Here is a 21,933-nt window from a genome sequence, read left to right as displayed (position 1 = left end):
AGGGAGGAAAAGAAATAAGAAAATAAAATTATTATTATTATTATTATTATTATTATTATTATTATTATTATTATTATTAGCTAAGCTACAACCCTAGTTGGAAAAGCAGGATGCTATAAGCCCATGGGCTCCAACAGAGATAATAGCCCAGGGAGGAAAAGAAATAAGAAAATAAATATAAAGGGAAATAAGAAAATAAATATACTGCAGGAGTAATAATGAACAATTAAAATCAAATATTTCAAGATGGGTAACAATATTTCGTTGATAAATTATGAATTTATAAAATTAATATCAGTCAAATTCAAGGTTTTTAGTAAAAGCTTATCAAAGCTGTAATTAAGTAGAAAAATTAACTGATTTTATATATTTACATATATTTCATTCACGGGATTTGAAAAATGTTTTTTGAAATTATTCAAGCAAAATAAACTCCATTGGTTGTATTGGGGAATCTTTTTGTATCAAATAATTTGTACTATGTTATGTTGAAAATGTAAAACAGATTTGATTGTAACCAACCTGTAATTATGAACTATAAATTGGAAGATTTTTGGTGTTTTATGGTAATTGGAGAAGTGTAGTATTTCTGGAGTTTTATGGTAATTGGAGAAGTGTAGTATTTCTGGAGTTTAATGGTAATTGGAGAAGTATATTATTTCTAATAGCAAACGCCAAGTAGCCAACTTGAAAACTGTTTGCAAATTGAATATCGTATCCTCTTGGGGTGGTATATAAAGCCTTTAAAGGTCAAAGACTGCCCTTTACTGCCTTTGATAAGGGGTAAAACCCCATGTCTGGGAAATCCCAGGAGGTATACAAAGCCTTTAAAGGTCAAAGACTGCCCTTTACTGCCTTTGATAAGGGGTAAAACCCCATGTCTGGGAAATCCCAGGAGGTATACAAAGCCTTTAAAGGTCAAAGACTGCCCTTTACTGCCTTTGATAAGGGGTAAAACCCCATGAGTGTCTGGGAAATCCCAGGAAGGAATGGAGATTATCTTGGCTACAGAAGCCATCATATGCGAGTTAAGGCCCAAAGGGCAAAAGTCATCTGTACACCATTCATAGATATATATTTTTTTATGTATTTTTATTAATACAACCTTGTTCATAATGGCAGCTCGTGTGTGGCCACTACGGAATCACAACACATTTTTTTTCGAGCTTTGTCGAGTGTTATGGATAAATATTTCTCTTATATATTTGTATCATTTTAGATATCAAAGCAATTGCTGTAATATTTCGAAGCATCCCTATTAATTTTAGCTAAGAGCTGTCATTGCTTGTTCTTGCTGAACACGTTTCATCTTTGCAACTTTTACCGGGCAACTTTACTTGATTATTTCCTTAATTTCCTACTACTACTGTTTTTTCCCTAAAATTTGAATGTATTATGATTTATGAAATTGGTTAATTCTAGCCATATTGTAACCCACGGGCTATAGATTTGCAATAACTATGCTTGTCCACACATTATGTCTACATCCTTAATTCTATCTGTAAAATAAGTCTTAGTCAGGAATATATAGGAAAATTATTTTCATATATATCTTTGAAAGAATGTCATTCCTAATTTTTGAAAGGATAACACTCAGCGCTTGATTGGTTCTCACACTGAGTATTATGATTGCTTAAATGACAAATATCAGCAAAAAATACAATCTTTTTTATACATTCCATGTTTCTTTTTATATTCGTGAACCAATAAATCACTAACTTAATTTTGCCACGAATGTTCCATAGAAAATGGAAGGGAAAAATCCCGTTTTCTATGCGTCCCGATGTCTTGGCAAACTAAAGTAGTATTTTGACTTTTTTTTAATTACTTTGTTACTCTTTTCTGAATCCTAAAAATATATAACCACCTTATATGTTTATACATATATTAACTTTCTGGTTGGTCTGTTAGACATAAAAAAGAGTATGACACTGACGATGATATACCACAAACCTTTTCTTTAAGCTGAGTTGTGGTCTATTGGGAAAGTTTCTGGTTAGCATTCTACTGGACCGGGAGATCTAGTCACTCTCAAGCTCGCTTGTTCCTTTGGTGCCTGCAACCTCACCATCTTTTAGTTTGTGAGCTAAGGATGGGGGGAGCCTATGAGCCTACCAGCTGAATCATAAGCAGCCATTGCCTGGCCCTTCCTGGTCTTAGCTCAGTTGCTGAAATGGATTGTCTCTAGGGTACTGTCCTGCTAGGGTCTTGTCACTGTCCTTTGCCTTTAGTATTATGAATAAAGGAAGTATTTGTATTATATTACACACACACACATATATATATATATATATATATATATATATATATATATATATATATATATATATATATATATATATATATATATATATATATATGCGTGTGTGTTAATGTTACTGTTCTTGAAATATTTCATTTTTCCTTGTTTCCTATCCTCACTGGGCTACTTTCTCTATTGAAGCCCCTGGGCTTATGGCATAATGCTTTTCCAACTAGGGTTATAGCTTAGCAAGTAATAATAATAATAAATAATAATAATAATAATGAGGACAAGCCTTATGCCTTTGGATATGGCACAGACAAAAATGTCTTGCCAGTTAGATCTGTAGCCAAACCTTAAATAAAAAATGAAGTGTCAAATTTTTGGTTGATTTCATGAATTCTGACAAATCTTTTTGTGTAAAAGTTGGACTATTTTTCTGTACTTAATAATGGTTTTCTTATTTGAGGATGTTCATAAATATTTGAAAAAGCCATGAAAATCTTAATAAATTCTTCAATTGTGAACTATTTTTTTAGTTTTTGTGGAGTTAGTATCCATGGTAATGAAGATGAAGATTGTTAATCTTTCAAGTTCAGAATCTGTTGCCTTCATCATTTTCTATTTCAATTCAATTATTTATCAGCAGCTTATTTTCTTTATCAGAGCATAATAGTTTATATAGGACATATGTTTTGATGCTGTTACTGTTTTTAGAATGATATATTGTTAATTTATTCTCATCATTTATTTATTTCCTTTCCTCACTGGGGTATTTTTCCTTGTTGGAGTCCTTGGGCTTATAGCATCTTGCTTTTACAACTAGGGTTGTAGCTTGGCTAGTAATAATAATAATGAGTTTTATCATAAGTAGAATGAGTAGTTTTTATTTACAAAAAATTCATTTTGAACAAGGAAAAGTTTTCCTCATATCAAACACAGAATTCCTGCATAGTTATCTAGGAATTTCTTGTTTTATTTATTCATCATCTTTGTTTTTTATGCTTTACATTGCTGACACTGTTCACCTTTTATTTACCTGTTCTTCACTGACCAGAGGCCATGCGAGACTCTTCAGCGCGGAACAAACCTCTGTAGATAGGATTGAGTTACTCTTAATAGAGCAAGAGTTGGATGGACTGGAGGCAATCTTCACGAGTTGGGTCTCGACCCCCTCTGCTGAGTGCCTGTGTCGAACCTACTTGTCAAGCGGTTCAAAGAGGTGGAGTAAGTCACAAGGTTTGACGACAATGAAGACCCAGCCACAAAAGTCAGACAAGAAGAGACTTTCTTCGAACCGTTCGACAAACTTGTTAGACAACCAAATAACCCGTTCACATGTTCGAACATCGCTTCAAACGCATGTCTGTCAAACCGCGTTCGACCGCGCAAACCGGCCTTTAGTCTCAGGACATAAGAAATATAGAGTATCGCAGATATCTCATGCACGTACAGTACTTACATTCAATTACATTCAGCTTACATTACCAAACAGCGAACACATTTACAAAGTACAGTATACAGGTATTTAAATCCAATTAGTTCATAAATATTTTTTATTATGTAATACTTTGCTCAGATTCAACACTTGTTAAAATTATGACTTAAAAGAATTTATACATTATATACATAAAATTTATTAATTCATATCAGACTAATGATCAACTAACAATTGAAATGGACCTGTAAGTTTCTAATGCCCGTCAGTTTAACTAAACATAAAAATCTAAAGAAAGTATCAATAATATTATTGTGTATAAAGAATTTTTCTATACGAACTCTGTGACAAGACCGGATGAAAACACACGTGCAAAGGGCAGCTGCTCGAATGATACGCTGATAAACGAGGATATGCGCCAGCTGACGTACCACGCAGTAAGAGCGTTATAATTCAGTTATTTTCAAGAATTACTTGATAATCAAGTAAATTTTGAAGAAACCACCGTATATGTTATCATATTCATGACATCATCACATAAAGAAACTTTTTAGAAAAATAAATTCACACTGATATTTTTGTCTAACCTGAGTCTTTGTAGTTCTGTGAAGTTGTTGGTAACACATTTAAATAAAAATGATAGACATCCTATAGTCCATTTCTTTTATCGATGCAGATTCGCACCGACTCTCAGCGGTGCCCTTTTAGCTCGGAAAAGTTTCCTGATCGCTGATTGGTTGGACGAGATAATTCTAACCAATCAGCGACCAGGAAACTTTTCCGAGCTAAAAGGGCACCGCTGCGAGTCGGTGCAAATCTGCCTCGATAAAAGAAATGGACTATAGATCCTAGTATATTAAAGGGATCACTTTATTTCAATAAACTCGTTTTTTTTCCATAATTTGAGACCTAGAAATAAATAGTATAGAAAAACTAACCTGTCCTCAGTCTCATGAATAACAAGATGAACTCTTACTGTCTATCACTGGTCTGAACTTTATACTTTCATATATCTATGGATAATGTGGGAGGTTGGGCTGTGGCGCCCTAGCAGTACCAGCTGAACTCGGTTGAGTCCCTGGTTAGGCTGAAGGAACGTAGAGAGTAGAGGTCTCCTTTTTGTTTTGTTTCTTTGTTGATGTCGGCTACCCCCCAAAAATTGGGGGAAGTGCCTTTGGTATATGTGATGTGATATATCTATGACATACAGTTACTTCCGTAGTTTGTTTTTTATTTACATTTCACATATGAAATACGATTTACGGCGCTGTTTCTACTGACATTTGTTATCTAAATACGGTAACCTGCCTACTGACTTCCTCCTTAGCTATACAGCATAGACGATACATTAGAAATGCATCACCTCGACTATGTTGCCAAACTGATATTGTAAGATTACAAACTGTTTAAAAAGGAGGAAAATATAAAAGTATAAAGTTTAAAAACTTCTGCTATAAACAGTAAAGAAGAAAATATAGGAAGTTCTCTTTCCTTTAGAATCAAATTATTTTGAAAGGTTAAAGCAATAGAAATTTGTAAAAAAACAACTGATTTCAAATATCATACAGACTAGACTATCAAAATTACAATTCATGAAATATAAAAAATGGCAATATGTTAAGTAATTTCTGAACACTTAAAGAGAAATTCTCAAAATAAACCAAGATACCATATATACAAATAGTAGATTTGTTATAATTACAGCTTTCATTCAAATTCTAAAAAAAAATTCAAACTTGTCCACATTCTCTCGGGACCTAATCTAGAACTATGACCTATAGTAAATTTCTTTTAGCGATGCAGATTTGCACCGACTCACAACGGTGCCCTTTTAGCTCGGAAAAGTTTCCTGGTCGCTGATTGTTTGGACAAGATAATTCTAACCAATCAGCGACCAGGAAACTTTTCCGAGCTAAAAGGGCACCGTTGTGAGTCGGTGCAAATATGACTCGCTAAAAGAAATGGACTATACCTGTAGTTCACTTCAGGCAGTTAATGACGCTAGTTATGTTATACGGTATAATTACGAGTTAAAAGTATGAAATGAATGTACCTTCAAAAATTAAGGCACGGTTAGTACCTTAACCTAATAATAGTCTACGCATGTACTGTACAATAACATCTGTGTAAAAGATTATGTGTTGCTTTCGAAGCACATCAAATTGAACATCTCTACATCAGCACCTTTTTTTCTTTTTGCTTTTTAGAATCGTTAGTTAGTCCAGAGGAGAGGTCTTGGCTTTTGATATAATTTAAGCTTGCCAGATTTTTCTTGTCTTTGGATTTTACACGCAACAGATAAGGATTACAAAAGCATTTAATGCCATTTTATCTTCATAAAATATAGGTACTTGTCATGAGAAAGAGTTAATTGCTTTTAAGAAGTACTATACTAATACTGTCCATTCTTGAATTAAAGATAAAAAAAAAAATCAAAACATTTATCTTCTGAGACTTAGCGCTTATGAAGTCACTGTACAAAATTCAAACAACCTTTCATTAACAATGTGGTTCAACTTGGCTGAACTTTGAAATAAGATACGGTACTGTGAGTGGTAATTAACAAATGAATCTGAAATCTTATAAGTTTCTAAGGCTATCACTTTTCAAGAAGTAAATTGAAATGAAAAAAACATCCACTGAAGCTCTCGACACTTGGATTATTCTCGAGTATACAGAAATGAATTGAAAAGTTCTCTCTGGGTTTAGTCAGTAATTCAGTAAGCTATTACTGATAATGCAATACTTTCACAGTAAAATGTTCACCCTGTGACCTTCACTTGTTTTCTGTGAGGGATTACACTGACATGGTTACAGATCGACTGAGATTCTTTAGAAATACATTCTTCACCTCATCCACATATACCTAAAATTAAACAATAGCAACAGTACCATGATAAATGATGATAGAGGGGTTATGTTATGACTTGCGGACACGCCCTCTTTACTGGCAGCTGCTGGCGGCTGCACATCGGCAGGTTCCGTGTCTTCTAACATAGTTTCTATATCTTTCATATCTTCGGTATCATCTTCATCTACTTCATGATGCACATGTGTTTCATCAGTTGGCTCCTCTTCAACCATGCCCTCCTCTGCACGCCTGCCTCCTTCGTAGAAAGTGTCCTCCTCGACGAAAGTGCCTTCGTCGTAATCCGGTTCTTCGTAGTCGGAATATTCTTCCGTTTCCACTCTCGTTCCCGACGTTGACGATGGGGATTCTAGTTCTTCCTCGTAATCGTCCACATCATCGTACTCATCAGTTTCGTAGTCTTCCTCCTCAACTGGATACTCTTCAGTATGAGTACAATTGATTTCGTCGGATCCATCGTCGCACTGATCGATACCATCGCATGGCACTGCTGAAGTGATACAGGTTCCATCGGCGCATTTGTAAGAACGATTTGATGGGCATGCCCACTCTTTGCAATCTCTCTCATCCTCGCCATTAATGCAGTTTTTCCGACCATCACAAACCTGCAATATAAATGAATTAATTTTAATACAGCTCTATTGAATACTTTTCAAGTAAAAATGTCGAAATTGCTAAATTCAACTCCGTCGTATACTGTTATAAGGGAAGCTACCATGAAGTATTAATTAGATTTAATTTTCATAGATTTCAAAAGCATGAAATTTGATTTGCATAGTTTTTTGTTTTTTGTTTATTTTGTTACCAAGACTGTGAAGATTTACCTTCATGCCTTTTCTTTATCTTTTCTAATCAATTTATCCTTTGCATGATTCATTTTAGTTCCCCCTCTTCTGTTTTTAAAATTTCATTGATCGCTCAGGGCTTGTGCACCACGACGCAGCCTTCGATGCCTGTATTACTGTAAATATTTGGTGGTTCCTATTTCCTTAAACACCGTATTCTAGGATGAATTATCTAAATAATTAAAATAAAATATTCTAAGAATGGTAACAACATTAAAATAGAACTTTTATATACAAACTATAAAAACTTAAAAAACAAAAACAAATAGAATAGAAATAAGGTAGAATAGCATGCCTGAATGTACCCTCAAGCAAGAGAACTCTACCCCAAGACAGTGGGCGATCATGGGAGGGACAGAGGCTATAGTACTACCCAAGACTAGTGAACAATGGTTTGATTTTGGAGTTTCCTTCTACTAAAAGAGCTGAAGAGCTGCTTATTATAGATATAGAGTATCTTTTACTCTTACCAAGAGGAAAGTAGCCAACGAGCAATTACATTGTAGTAGTTAACCCCTTGAGTGAGGAAGAAATTTCTTAGTTATTCAAGTGTTGTTATGTAAAGAATATGCCAGACTACAGTATTCAGTATGTGTAGACAAAGGAAAAATGAGCCCTAACCAGAGAGAGAGCCAATGTAGTATTATCTGGCCAGTCAAAAGACCCAATCACTCTAGCGGTAGTATCTCAATGGGAGGCTCAGTTTCTTAAGGAGGACATAATCATATATTATGTATAACCAAAAGGACTACAAAATTCTGACTATTTATAATAACCCTTTGACTATTTCTACTAAACCTCATACAAAATCTAAATTGTAGCTCTTGATTAAATAACTCTACGTACCTTTCTCTCAGGAATGCAAGCACCAGTGTCACACATGAACTGGCCACTAGGACACGCCTGGCTTTCTGTGGTGGTACTGGGTTCATCTGGGGCACAGTTCGTCTCGTCACTTCCATCTCGGCAATCGTCGTGACCATCACATCTTAGCCATCTGTTGGGTTATGAAAAGAGGAAAGTTGAAAATTCAATATTTTACTACCGGTCATCCCTATATAGAGTAGAATTTCTGATGGATCAAATCTTCTTTTCTTTCTTGTACACTTTCTGGCCGAACTGTCTTCAAGTCAACGTCCTCTTCTGCCTTTTCTTAACAGTCTGATATCTAATTGCTCCCATATCTACAGTACCTCAACAGTTACTGAGTACTCTTCTCCTGGTCTTATAAAGTTCAATCCGTTGTCATGAGAAAGATAAAATAACAGCTAAATATGACATTAATGAAACACTTCTAAACTAAAAAGAGTATCTCATTCTACATAAGGAGAATAAGTGCCACTTAACAGATTCCTTATATAGTCTTTATACTATATATTTTGAAGTCAATACAGTTACATACTTTATTTCGACACATAATCAATACTTTTATTTTTACTCTATTATCCTATTATGGGATATAAAGTTTGTCACTTGACATCAAAAACTTTAGCATAAGAGGATGATTGAGATTAGGATCAATGTTGCTGCCTTGCAAGACAAAAAAAAAACAAAAATATGCTAACTAACCTTAAAAAAAACTTTAGAAGCCTGATGCAAACAGCAACAGGTCACGATAAGACCCCAAACCACAAAATGATTTTCTGTAAGACACAAATATCAAAGTCCTTACCCGTCAATGCAACGGCCATTATCGCATTTAAAGTTTCGTTCGAAAGGACAGACTACTGCAGTGCAATTCTTTTCGTCCCCGCCATCATCGCAGCCATCCAATGCACCGTTGCAGACCTGTCCAAAGTTGATGCACGATGAGAAATAGTTAAGGCTGAGTTAACAAAGAGAAATAAATGATGTACAACTCTTTTGCTATATATCTGATGCTGACCTTTAACCCTTTTACCCCCAAAGGACGTACTGGTACGTTTCATAAAAGCCATCACTTTACCCCCATGGACGTACAGTACCGGTACGTCCTTGCAAAAAAAAATGCTATAAAAATTATTTTTTTCATATTTTTGATAATTTTTTGAAAAAAATTCAGGCATTTTCCAAGAAAATGAGACCAACCTGACCTCTCTATGACAAAAATTAAGGCTGTTAGAGCAATTTAAAAAATATATATACTGCAAAATGTGCTGGGAAAAAAATAACCCCCTGGGGGTTAAGGGTTGGAAATTTCCAAATAGCCTGGGGGTTAAAGGGTTAAGAAGAAAACCAACAGACTTACAGTGGTAAAACCCTAAAGTACTATTTTCATGACTTCAAAGAAATTTCAAAGTGAGTGGGTCACTTTTCCTGGTATAACAGCAAACTGGATTTGCAGTCATACAACAAGTATTCTATAATACCATGTTGCTTTATATGGTGCTTGTATAAGGATCAAAATGAACTACAGGTGAACATCAATGTCTAATGCCAATGAAAAAAAAATCAGTACAGTAGTCATTAATATATAAATGTTAGATAATTAAATATAGTAAAGTCACTACCATCTGAAAAGGATATCCAATGAAAATTATTGAACAAAATCATGTTAAAAGTACTCTCAATGCACAGTATAATTTGATGGCAATACTAACATTCCATCATACTAATAAAACTTGCTTTCAAAAGACTAAAATTACAGAAAGGTTGCTTAGATTGCATCTATAATGTTCTGAACGATTCCAGAAGACTAAAATTACTGCCAGATCATTGCTCAGAAGGTAACTAATAGATACTACCACTAGAGAGGTATTGGATCCTTTGACTGGCCAGACAGTATTGCATTGGACCCCTCTCTCTAGTCACGGCTTATTTTTCTTTGCCTACACTTACACAGAATAGTCTGGCCTATTCTTTACATATTCTCGTCTTTCCTCATTCATCTGACAACAATGAGATACTTAACACTTCTTCACCCAAAGGGTTAATTACTGCACTGCAATTTGTTCAGTGTACTTTCCTCTTGGTTAGGGTAGAAGAGACTCTTTAGCTATGGTAAGCAGCTCTTCTAGGAGAAGGACACTCCAAAATTAAACCATTGTCCTCTAGTCTTGGGTAGTGCCATAGCCTCTGTACCATGGTCTTCCACTGTCTTGGGTTAGAGTTCTCTTGCTTGAGGGTACACTCGGGCACACTATTCTATCTTTTTTTTTTTCTTCCTCTTGTTTTTTTGAAATGGTGTGTTGGGCAGGCTTAATAGAAGGGCCATGGATGCCTGGTGGTTTATCAAGAGGTTGTCTTTTCCTTTTTCTGATTTTTTTCTTCTCAAAACCATCCTTACTGTCCTCCCTTCAGTTGAAGTGGCTATCCTGGAGGGTATTTAGCCTTGCATGGTGTATCGGCTCCTCCATGTTGACCAGTTTTTCCGACTTTTTACTATAGTCTATGGATATCATCAATCACTTTTATTATTATTCTGTACATATTGTTTTTGTTTTAATTCTTGTTAATCTAGTTTTTAAGTATGATGTCTCTTTTTTATTTCTATTAATTCTTATGCTGTCTGGAGACATTGAGCGAAATCCGGGACCAGTACGTCCTAGATTTCGTCAATGTCGTCTTCTGTATTGCAATATTCGTGGTCTTCATGCAAATATCCGAGACCTTACAGTTGCGTCCAGACAGTATGATATTCTTTTGTGCTCAGAAACTTTGGTTTCTAATATGAGGCACTCATCTGAGCTCCTTATAACTGATTTTAAGAAGCCAATAATGCTGAAACGGGATTCCATTCCTAGGGCCAGGGGAATGGCGGTGTATATTAGGACCGAGTACCCTGCTTCTCATAAGTCCTGCTATCAATGTGGATGTCATGAGATTCAGGTAATAAAAGTTTGTGGCAGGCATAACAACTTTTATTTGTGTTCAATCTACCGGAATCCAGACATGGATGATTCTGTCTTCGATTGTCTTCTTACCATTATGGCTAAGATACAAGAAGATGATAGAAAGGCTTCGTTTGTCTTTGTTGGTGATTTTAATGCTCACCATAGGGAGTGGTTGAGTTCTATCTCTCCTACCGATCGCCATGGCTTAAGAGCTTTAGACTTTGCCTCGGAATCAGGCTGTGAGCAAATCATAAATGAAGCTACTCACAGGTCTGGTAATTGCTTGGACCTCGTATACACTGACTCCCCTGGCGTTATAACTAGTAAGGTTGGTTCTCCAGTCGGGACTTCTGATCATGCCTTGATTTCATTATTAGTGAAGACTGAGCAGCCTGTCCCTGATATATCATATTCTTGTAAAATTTATATGAAATCCCAAGCAGACTGGAATGGGATTTTGCATGATCTTTTGTGCTTGAATTGGTCACAATTATATAACAGTGTAGATCCTGTTGTCCCTTTGAATGAGAATCTAGTCAACATAATTGATAGGCGTATCCCTTCTCGTGTGCTAAGGTACCGAATGAAGGACAAACCGTGGTTCAATGATGATTGTAGACGTGCTTATTTGGAGAAGCAGGAGGCCTATCACCTTTGGAAGGGTAACAGATCAGATTTGACCTGGAACAACTATACTCAGCTTCGAGCTTTTGCTCAGAGAGTTTATGCCTCAACTGAAAAGGAGTACAATTTAATCATAAAGGAAACCCTCTCTGGTACAACTCAGGAACATAAATGGTGGTCTACCCTTAAATCTGCACTCTTTGGTGTAGATGCAACAGTTCCTCCTTTACTTAAACCAGATGGCTCCGTCACTCACTGTCCAAAGGAAAAGGCAACCCTTTTGGCTGATGTTTTTGACAGTAAACAGAGTAATGAAAAACTTGAACTTCCTCATTCCTGTTTTCCTGAGGCTAAACTAACTAGTTTAGCTTTTCGATCTCGTGAGATTAAAGCTCTGTTGATGGACCTTGATGCTTATGGAGGTGTAGACCCAAATGGTATTTTTCCTTTGTTTTTTATAAAGACAGCAGATTTCTTAGCTCCAAAGTTATCTGTTATTTTACGCAAGTTAGCAAGAAGAGGAGCTTTTAGCACTTGTTGGAGAATTGGTAATGTTACTCCTCTAAGTAAATGTGTTTGTGGTAGCTCAAGTCCCACTGATTACCGCCCAATTTCCATAACTCCCATATTATCTAAAGTTTTTGAACGTCTTCTGGCAAAACGTCTTAATAGGTTTGCTGAAGGTAATCATCTATTCCCTAGTTTGCAATTTGGTTTTCGGAAAGGCCTTGGAGCATGTGATGCCCTTCTTACAATCTCCAATGCAGTACAGAAATCCCTTGATTGTGGTCGGGAAGTTCGTATGATTGGCCTTGATTTTAGTGCTGCCTTTGACCGTGTTAATCATGAGGCCCTTGTTTTCAAACTGAAACAGTTGGGAGTGGGTGGGTCGTTTCTTAGCATTATTATTGATTTTTTAAGTAGTAGATCTCAAAGAGTTGTTGTTGATGGGCACCATAGTGAGTATAGGAATGTGATATCCGGTGTTCCACAGGGTAGTGTTCTTGGCCCATTACTTTTCATACTATATACACATGACATGTGGTTTGGCCTAGAAAATAAGCTTGTTGCATATGCAGATGATGCTACTCTCTTTGCATCAATTCCATCCCCTGAATGTAGATCTGGGGTTGGTGAATCCCTTAATAGAGATTTAGCTAAAATTAGTGCATGGTGCAAATTATGGGGTATGAAGTTGAATCCTAACAAAACTCAAAGTATGATTGTAAGTAGGTCAAGGACGGTGGCTCCTCAACATCCGGATCTCAGTATTGATAATGTTTCTTTAAATTTGTATGACTCTTTCAAAATTTTAGGCGTGATTCTTGACAGCAAATTTACTTTTGAGAAACATATAAGGTCTGTGTCTTCTTCAATTGCACAAAAAATTGGCTTATTGAGAAAGTCTTTTAAGATATTCGGTGATCAATCTATTCTGAAGAAATGTTTTAATTCTTTTATTCTACCTTGTTTTGAGTATTGTTCTCCTGTCTGGTCTTCAGCTGCTGATTCTCATCTTAATTTGTTGGACAGAAACTTACGGTCTATTAAATTTCTTATTCCTGATCTAGATATTAATCTCTGGCACCGTCGATCAATTAGTTCATTATGCATGTTGCATAAGATTTTTCATAACTCTGACCATCCTTTACATTCAGATCTCCCTGGACAATTCTATCCTGTTCGTAATACTAGGCAGGCAGTTAATTCTAATAGCCAGGCCTTCTCCATCATAAGACTCAATACTACGCAGTACTCTAGAAGTTTTATTCCAGCTGTTACCAAGTTGTGGAATGATCTTCCTAATCGGGTTGTTGAATCAGTAGAACTTCAAAAGTTCAAAGTTGGAGCAAATGCTTTTTTGTTGACCAGGCGGACATGAGTCTTTTTATAGTTTATATATGACATATTTGTTGTTGACGTTGTTAATAGTTTATATATGATATATCTCTTTTGACATTACTTTTTTTAGAATGATTTATTGTTAATTTGTTCTCTTCAGTTATTTATTTCCTTATTTCCTTTCCTCACTGGGCTATTTTTCCCCGTTGGAGCCCCTGGGCTTATAGCATCTTGCTTTTCCAATTAGGGTTGTAGCTTGGATAGTAATAATAATAATAATAATAATAATATATATATATATATATATATATATATATATATATATATATATATATATATATATATATATATATATATATATATATATATATATATATATATATATATATATATATATATATATATATATATCTCTCTTAAATTTACCTCATTTACTGGATAATCTATAAATGTCTATACATAGCAATGCAATTTCACCATAAAATTCTTTGTTCACGTAACCAACTTGAAAACTATTACACTATATCTGCAACACAACGAGAACGAACAAAATAAAGATTATTATCCTTGGATAATTTCACCAAGGATGGTGATGTAAAGTAGGATATGCAGATTTTAGGACCAAAGTGCCAGCTTCAGTGTGATAATCAAGTCATGAAATGGCATAGGATTGATTTTAGGTATCTATAAATTTGGGAGCATTGCCCAGCACTGGGGTCTGGTAGGCTAATTGCAACAGCGGGTAAAACACTGCAGTTGGACCATGAAATAGAAGTCGAGAGGTTGGACAGGAAAAAATATGAAAGGAAGCAGGAACAGAGGTAAAGCAGAAGGCTAAAAATTAATGTCGCTAGTAGCCGAAGTCCCTTGTCAGGCTGGGAGGAACGTAGAGAGTAGAGGTCCCCTTTTTGTTTTGTCTCATTTGTCGATGTTGGCTAACCCCCAAAATTGGGGGAAGTGCCTTGGTATATGTATGTATGTATGTAGTGGCCGAAGAGGCAATGAAAAGATCCTTAGGTAATGTCCACAGTGTACGGAGAGAAATACAATGATGGCACTAACCATCTGCAGGATGAAATAGATGTAAGAAAAGATGTCCCGGTGCAAAATATATTCAGTTTGAACTAAAAGGCCGATGAAGAAGTTGTCGATAAAATGGGAGAAAGTACACGAAGGAACCTTTTGGGAAGCAATCTGTATATTGACTTGTAAAATATCTTGCACCTTATTATTCAAATAAAAGTGACTTCCATCCTAAAGCACATAGTTTCTTTAATCCCAGTATCTCATCATGTAATGTAAAAATACCTGACACATCTATGAAACTATTAACTAGTGACAACTGTTATATGTCATGGATGATTAAGAGAAGATTTGGTTGATGGAACTATAACTAATGTTAATTTTGCCATACTATGTATCAGAATAGAGTACCATTTCATAATAAAACTAAACTTAAATAACAAATTAAAAGAGATCCTTAAAATTTTGCCATTAGGAATAAAAATAAGGTACATACTGTATACTGTAAGATACAAAACATGGTATAAGTTTTATGCTATAAAAAAAACAAATAAACTGAGTGAAAACTTCCTTACATGGATACAGTTCCTATACTCAACTGTATGTCTTGTAAACAGCTGATATAGTATAAATTAATTCTTCCATGCATAAAACAAGGTTCCAAAACTTCCCAAACAAACATCATGCATCATAATAAGTTAGTCTTGGTTCTTTGGCATAAAACATCCCTCGTCATATATTGGGAGGGTGGCATATTTCATATATAATAGCCACAACATTGTCTTCGAGTCTAGCTGAGCATGCAAAAGTACTTTGACTAACAGGATTTTTAATCGTGTTGTTAGTGAAGGTCATGGAAGGAGTCATATTCTCCTTCTCCATGTGAACCTACAGTTTATGTAAAATCTCATGGTAACTTCCAACTTTTAAACAATATTTGAATAGACTCTTGGCTCTAGCCTTGAAATAGATTTTTATTATTATCATTATTATTATTACTCCCAAAGTTACAACCCTATAGTCCATTTCTTTTAGCGAGTCATATTTGCACAGACTCGCAACGGTGCCCTTTTAGCTTGGAAAAGTTTCCTGGTCACTGATTGGTTAGAATTATCTTGTCCAACCAATCAGCGATCAGGAAACTTTTCCGAGCTAAAAGGGCACCGCTGCGAGTCGGTGCAAATATGATTCGTTAAAGAAATGGACTATAGTTGGAAAAGCAGGATGCTATGAGCCCAGGGACTCCAACATGGAAAATAGTCCAGTGAGGAAAGGAAATAAGAGAATTAATTAATAATTAAAATAAAATATTTGAAGAACATTAACATTAAAATAAATATTTCATAGTTTTTTTAATATTATTCTGGAGATAAATGTAAGTCATTCTAATGTCATTTTAAGTTGCATATGCTAAACATTCAATCACATCTCTTGCTTCCGCGAATAATGTTAGAATGTCTTCTGAAAGCCCCTAGGTACGTAAACTTTTCTCACATACTGGTAAGATTCAGGGGAATCTCGCTTCCTTTGCTCCACCCTTGCTGCATTCATTCAGCCTCACATTCATTGTTTTTTTTCATTTTCTTTTCATCCGTTCTCTTTTGTCTATCAAAAAATTCCAACATGCAGCGAATGATTTCATGTTGAACAGGATAACAATTTTCTTTTTATGGTTTATTTATGAAAGATCTATTTTAATATTACTGTTCTTAAAATATGTTATTCAAAATAGTTCATTACTTCTCTTATAGATTATTTATTTCTTTCCTTTCCTCACTCGGCTATTTTTCCCTGTTAGAGCCCCTGGGCTTATTGCATCATGCTTTTCCAACTATGGTTGTAGCTAGTAATGATGATAATAATACTCAGCTGTTAAACTTTCTATCCTTTCTTTGCTGCTCTGTTTTTCACATCTCAGTCGAGTGAAAATCCCTCAAGTGAGGCCTATGAGAGTTTAGAAATGACTCAGTGGTCTACATTGAGTATATTCGATTAGCAAATAAGGAACTAGAGAAATTTCAACTATAATAAGGATAAAGTAAGTTACTTTCTCATTGTGAAATCATTTTTGACATTAGCAATGTTTTCCTCTCAGAAGTATATAGCCTACTGTATGAACCATTAACAAAAGAGAGCCTATTTTAGCCTACGTTATTCGAGGGTTATTTTACTTTTTGTTCTTGAAATACATGATATTGATACTAAAAATTTCACCTTATATTTTAGTAGCAATTCATTTTTCAGCAAATTTGTGATGTCTTTGGATTCACATCTCATTTTTCTTCTCTTCTAAATCAACTTAAAACATGCTGAATGACAAAAAGCAATTTGGGTATATATATATATGCAAAATGGTTTTCATTACACACTCTTCAACAATGCAGTCCTTATGTTAACGACAAGGTAATATTGCCTGTGATGCCTAGCTCTGGTAAGGTAAACCTAAGAGATGAGGAACTACTGAAGAAAAGGCAGTTTACCTTGTCCACTCTTCAACAATGCAGTCCTTATGTTAACGACAAGGTAATATTGCCTGTGATGCCTAGCTCTGGTAGGGTAAACCTAAGAGATGAGGAACTACTGAAGAAAAGGCAGTTTACCTTGTCCACTCTTCAACAATGCAGTCCTTATGTTAACGACAAGGTAACATTGCCTGTGATGCCTAGCTCTGGTAGGGTAAACCTAAGAGATGAGGAACTACTGAAGAAAAGGCAGTTTACCTTGTCCATGCTGATGCAAACGCCACTTAAGCACTTGTAAGGGCGGTCTGCTGGGCAACTCCGCTTTAGACATACCAACTCATCCGATGCGTCTAAGCAATTATAAGATCCATCACACAACATCTTCTCTGCTATGCAGATGCCATAGTCACACTTGAAAGGCAGGGAAGGAGGACACGTGTGGACGCGGGAGCAATAATCCAGATCTTCGTCTTCGCCTTCCTCGCAGTCCTTGAAGACGCCGTCGCATAAGCCTCGTTTCTCAATGCACTTACCACTCCGACATCTGTTAGAAGTAATGAATTAATGTGCTGATGTGGTTTGGTCATGTATGGAGAATTTGAAATTATCTAAAAAGAAATAAGTCGCATAAGCCTCGTTTCTCAATGCACTTGCCACTCCGACATCTGTTAGAAGTAATGAATTAATATGCTGATGTGGTTTGGTCATGTATGGAGAATTTGAAATTTTCTAAAAAGAAGAAAGGGAGACTTTAAATAGTTGTCATACTGCTAGACACTAATTCTACCAAACCTTAAGTGTTGCTTACGTATAACGTACACTTATGTTGATTAAGCACCTGATTTGACCACTGAAATCATTGTCTCTTCACCAATGAAGATAAAAATAAACAGCTTTTATGAAACAATTAGTTTGTAAACAGTGTTATGATCTTCATTAATGGTTATTCGAAAATTTGCTTTAGTCTATTCCGACAAAGAGAGAGGTACACTTATTAGAATTAAAAAATAACAAATTCTATTTAAAACCAACAATTCTGATGCTCCTACAGCATTCAATAATAATAATAATTTAACCGTTTTACTCCCAATGGACGTACTGGTACGTTTCACAAAACTCATCCCTTTACCCCCATGGACGTACCGGTACGTCCTTGCAAAAAACTGCTATTTACATTTTTTTACATATTTTTGATAACTTTATGAGAAACTTCAGACATTTTCCAAAATAATGAGACCAACCTGACCTCTCTATGACGAAAATTAAGGCTGTTAGCACTATTTAGAAAAAAATATATTGCAAAATGTGCTTGAAAAAGAAAACACCTGGGGGTTAAGGGTTGGAAAGTTCCAAATAGCGTTGGGGGTAAAAGGGTTAACAACCACATACCTAAATGATCTGTCCGTGGGACAGGGGAAAGATCTGCAGAATCGCGAGTCTTCATCTTCTCCTCCGGGGCAATTGGGTTTCCCATCGCACAAATCCATCAGATCCAAGCAAAGGGTACTGCTCTGACATCTGGCTACTTTGTCCTCTGGGCATGGTTCTGCATGTGCGAGTAGAAAATGAAACTTCAGTGTATTATACAGGAGACAGAAACATAATGCTATTTAGTGCAGGCTGATGACAGATTATTATTATTATTATTATTACGGCGAATGATAATATCCGATACTGAGCGGGTGGAAGGGAACCTCAGTTTAATAAGGAACTGGAGAATTACGACATCGCCAAACATTCTTAAATTTATTTCCATCACCAACAAATAACAACGTTTCAAACATCTCTGTGTTCATAATCATGTTCCTGGGTAAAAGAAAGTAAAACAATAAAGAACAAGCTGTACATAAATATTGTAAACAAACAAATAAATTCTAAGTTAGAATGGGAAAAGGCATAATTAGGCAATCTTCAAAGGAAAACTAGAAATTTCTTGATTAAGTTGTGGCTTTTTAGATTTTATAAAAATTGACTCTGCTATTCTTATTTCATTTTCGTATGAGCCTCTGTATATTATTGAGTTAAAAGTAATGGCTGCATCGGCAGAGTTTATTTTCCTGATCCTGGGTATATATACCACCTGACTGCAGCATCCATCTCGCTCTCTACCTGAAGACGAGGAAGAACTTATCCTCGAAACGCGTCGTAGTTTTTGCTATTTTGTATCAAAAGTTTTACTTGTATTTTGTGATAATATACTTGAGAAGTCTTCCTGATTTTGTCATTCCCCTGACTGATGAATTTTTCAAGTGATTGCAGCACTCTAGAGAAGAGGATTATCCGGAAAATAGAAAAATTGGATAAGAAAATAAACTCTGCCGATGCAGCCATTACTTTTAACTCAACCTGCCTAAAAGAGGGTCTCCTACCACGATATTATTATTATTATTACTTGCTAAGTTACAACCCTAGTTGGAAAAGCAGGATGTTATAAACCCAAGGGCTCCAACAAGGAAAATAGCCCAGTAAGAAAAGGAAATAAGGAAATAAATAGAATAGTGTGCCTGAATGTATCGATAAGCGATAGACCTCTAATCCAAGACATTGAAAGACCATGCTACAGATGCTATGGCACTACCTAAGACTAGAGAACATTAGTTTGATTTTGGAGTATCCTTCTCCTAGAAGAGCTGCTTACCATAACTAAAGAGTCTCTTCTACCCTTACAAAGAGGATATTAGCCACTGAACAATTTTACTAACTGGTGACATTACTTACCTGACCAACATCTATCCTCATCTGCTCCATTCATGCACTGGACTTTGCCATCACATATACTTGTTTTATCTGTGCACTGTTTCATTACATCTCCACACCAGTACTTCCCTGCATCATTGCAACAACCTGAGGAAGCGTAGAAAAAAATAATTAGTTTGTACTGCTACATAGCGGTAGAATTGTATTTGAAAAAAAAAATAATTATCCTTGTTATAGGCCCCTCAAATCTTCAGCATATAGTAAAAAAGTTTTTTTTCTAAGAGGAACAGATTAAGAAGGGATTACATTCATGTTACCAACTGTCTTCCTATTAAGGATATTTCATAAATCGTCACCCTCATAAACTAACTGCCTAAGTCATTTTCTCCACTTGTTGGGAAATAAAAAAAATCTCCTCATTTCCTAACTCTTTATATCATTGTTTTGAGCTTCAATTAGCAAATTCTAATCCCCAAATTCTTCTGTTAAGAATTTGTGAATTGAAGCTTAAGACAATGATATAAAGAATTAGGAAATGAGAGGGTTTTTCTTGATTTCCCAACAAGCGGAGAAAATGACTTAGGCATTTAGTTTATGAGGGTGACGATATAAAAATATACATATGCACAGTACGGTACAGTTTAGCCCTTCTATCCTCACAATTCCCATGATTACTTGCTAGTTATTAATATCTTAATAGAAGCAACACAATAACAATAATCAAATATTTCATGATAAATTCAAGTTTTTTCTGAGCATTCCAACAACAGCATAGACAAGTGTTTTGATCATTACACTGTAAGGAGGTACCTGCAGTTCATTTGCACCTACATTGAACAATTATTATTATTATTATATTATTTGTGGTGGATAACAGGGGAGGGTGGGCTGTGGTACCCTACCAGTACTAGCCAAACTCGCTGAATCCCTCGTCAGGTTGGGAGGAGCTGAGAGAGGAAAGGTCCCCTTTTGTTCCTTTGTCTGATGTCGGATACCCCCCAAAATTGGGGGAAGTTCCTTAGTAAATATATAAATAACTTAATATTACTGTATTATTATAATTATCATTATATCATTACTAGATATGTACATACATACATATACCAAGGCACTTCCCCCAATTTTGGGGGGTAGCCGACATCAAACATATGAAATAAAAATGTTATTTTCATTAGTAAAATAAATTTTTGAATATACTTACCCGATAATCATGTAGCTGTCAACTCTGTTGCCCGACAGAATTCTATGGAGGGATACGCCAGCTATCACAATACTAGAAGGGGGTGTACTTACCAGCGCCACCTGTGGCCAGGTACTCAAGTACTTCTTGTTGACACCTCCTCAATTATTCCTCGGTCCCACTGGTTCTCTATGGGGAGGAAGGGAGGGTCAATTAAATCATGATTATCGGGTAAGTATATTCAAAAATTTATTTTACTAATGAAAATAACATTTTTCAATATTAAACTTACCCGATAATCATGTAGCTGATTCACACCCAGGGGGGTGGGTGAAAACCAGTGTACAAGATTAAAGGATAGCTAAGTATCCCATATTTCATATAACAGTCATCTCAAATAACAATGAAATAATAAGTACCTGGTAAGGAAGTCGAATTGAACCGTTACTCTGTCTCTTTTTTAAGTTCGTCTTCCTTACTGAGCGCAGCGTTCCTCTTGGAGGCTGAATCAACCCAAAGGTGCTAAAGTATACAGGGCTGCAACCCATACTAAAGGACCTCATCACAACCTTTAACCTCGGCGCTTCTCAAGAAAGAATTGACCACCCGCCAAATCAACAAGGATGTGGAAGGCTTCTTAGCCGACCGAACAACCCATAAAAAGTATTCAAGAGAAAGGTTAAAAAGTTATGGAATTATGGGAATGTAGTGGCTGAGCCCTCGCCTACTACTGCATTCGTTGCTACGAATGGACCCAGGGTGTAGCAGTACTCGTAAAGAGACTGGACATCTTTGAGATAGAATGATGCGAACACTGACTTGCTTCTCCAATAAGTTGCATCCATAACACTCTGCAGAGAACGGTTCTGTTTGAAGGCCACTGAAGTAGCCACAGCTCT

General features: G+C 35.8%; 1 protein-coding gene across 1 annotated transcript in view; it reads right to left on the bottom strand.

Annotated features, from left to right (window-relative positions):
• Window positions 1-3,784: 3,784 nt before the first annotated feature.
• LOC137632921 (uncharacterized) overlaps window positions 3,785-21,933 on the bottom strand; it is a 40,231-nt gene continuing 22,082 nt past the window's right edge. Inside the window, exons 9-14 of the mRNA XM_068365023.1 lie at window positions 19,876-20,001; window positions 18,547-18,703; window positions 17,416-17,701; window positions 9,067-9,182; window positions 8,241-8,391; window positions 3,785-7,154 (exon numbers count right to left, since the gene is read on the bottom strand). Of these exons, the coding sequence (XP_068221124.1) occupies window positions 6,528-7,154; window positions 8,241-8,391; window positions 9,067-9,182; window positions 17,416-17,701; window positions 18,547-18,703; window positions 19,876-20,001 (1,463 nt within the window). The 3' untranslated portion in view covers window positions 3,785-6,527. The remainder of the gene's footprint in view (window positions 7,155-8,240; window positions 8,392-9,066; window positions 9,183-17,415; window positions 17,702-18,546; window positions 18,704-19,875; window positions 20,002-21,933) is intronic.

The sequence above is a fragment of the Palaemon carinicauda genome, chromosome 42, assembly GCF_036898095.1.
Source record: "Palaemon carinicauda isolate YSFRI2023 chromosome 42, ASM3689809v2, whole genome shotgun sequence".
Classification (NCBI taxonomy): Eukaryota; Metazoa; Arthropoda; class Malacostraca; order Decapoda; family Palaemonidae; genus Palaemon; species Palaemon carinicauda.
The sequence above is the reverse complement of the archived record's forward strand: the minus strand, read 5'-3'. Positions and strand labels throughout refer to the sequence as shown.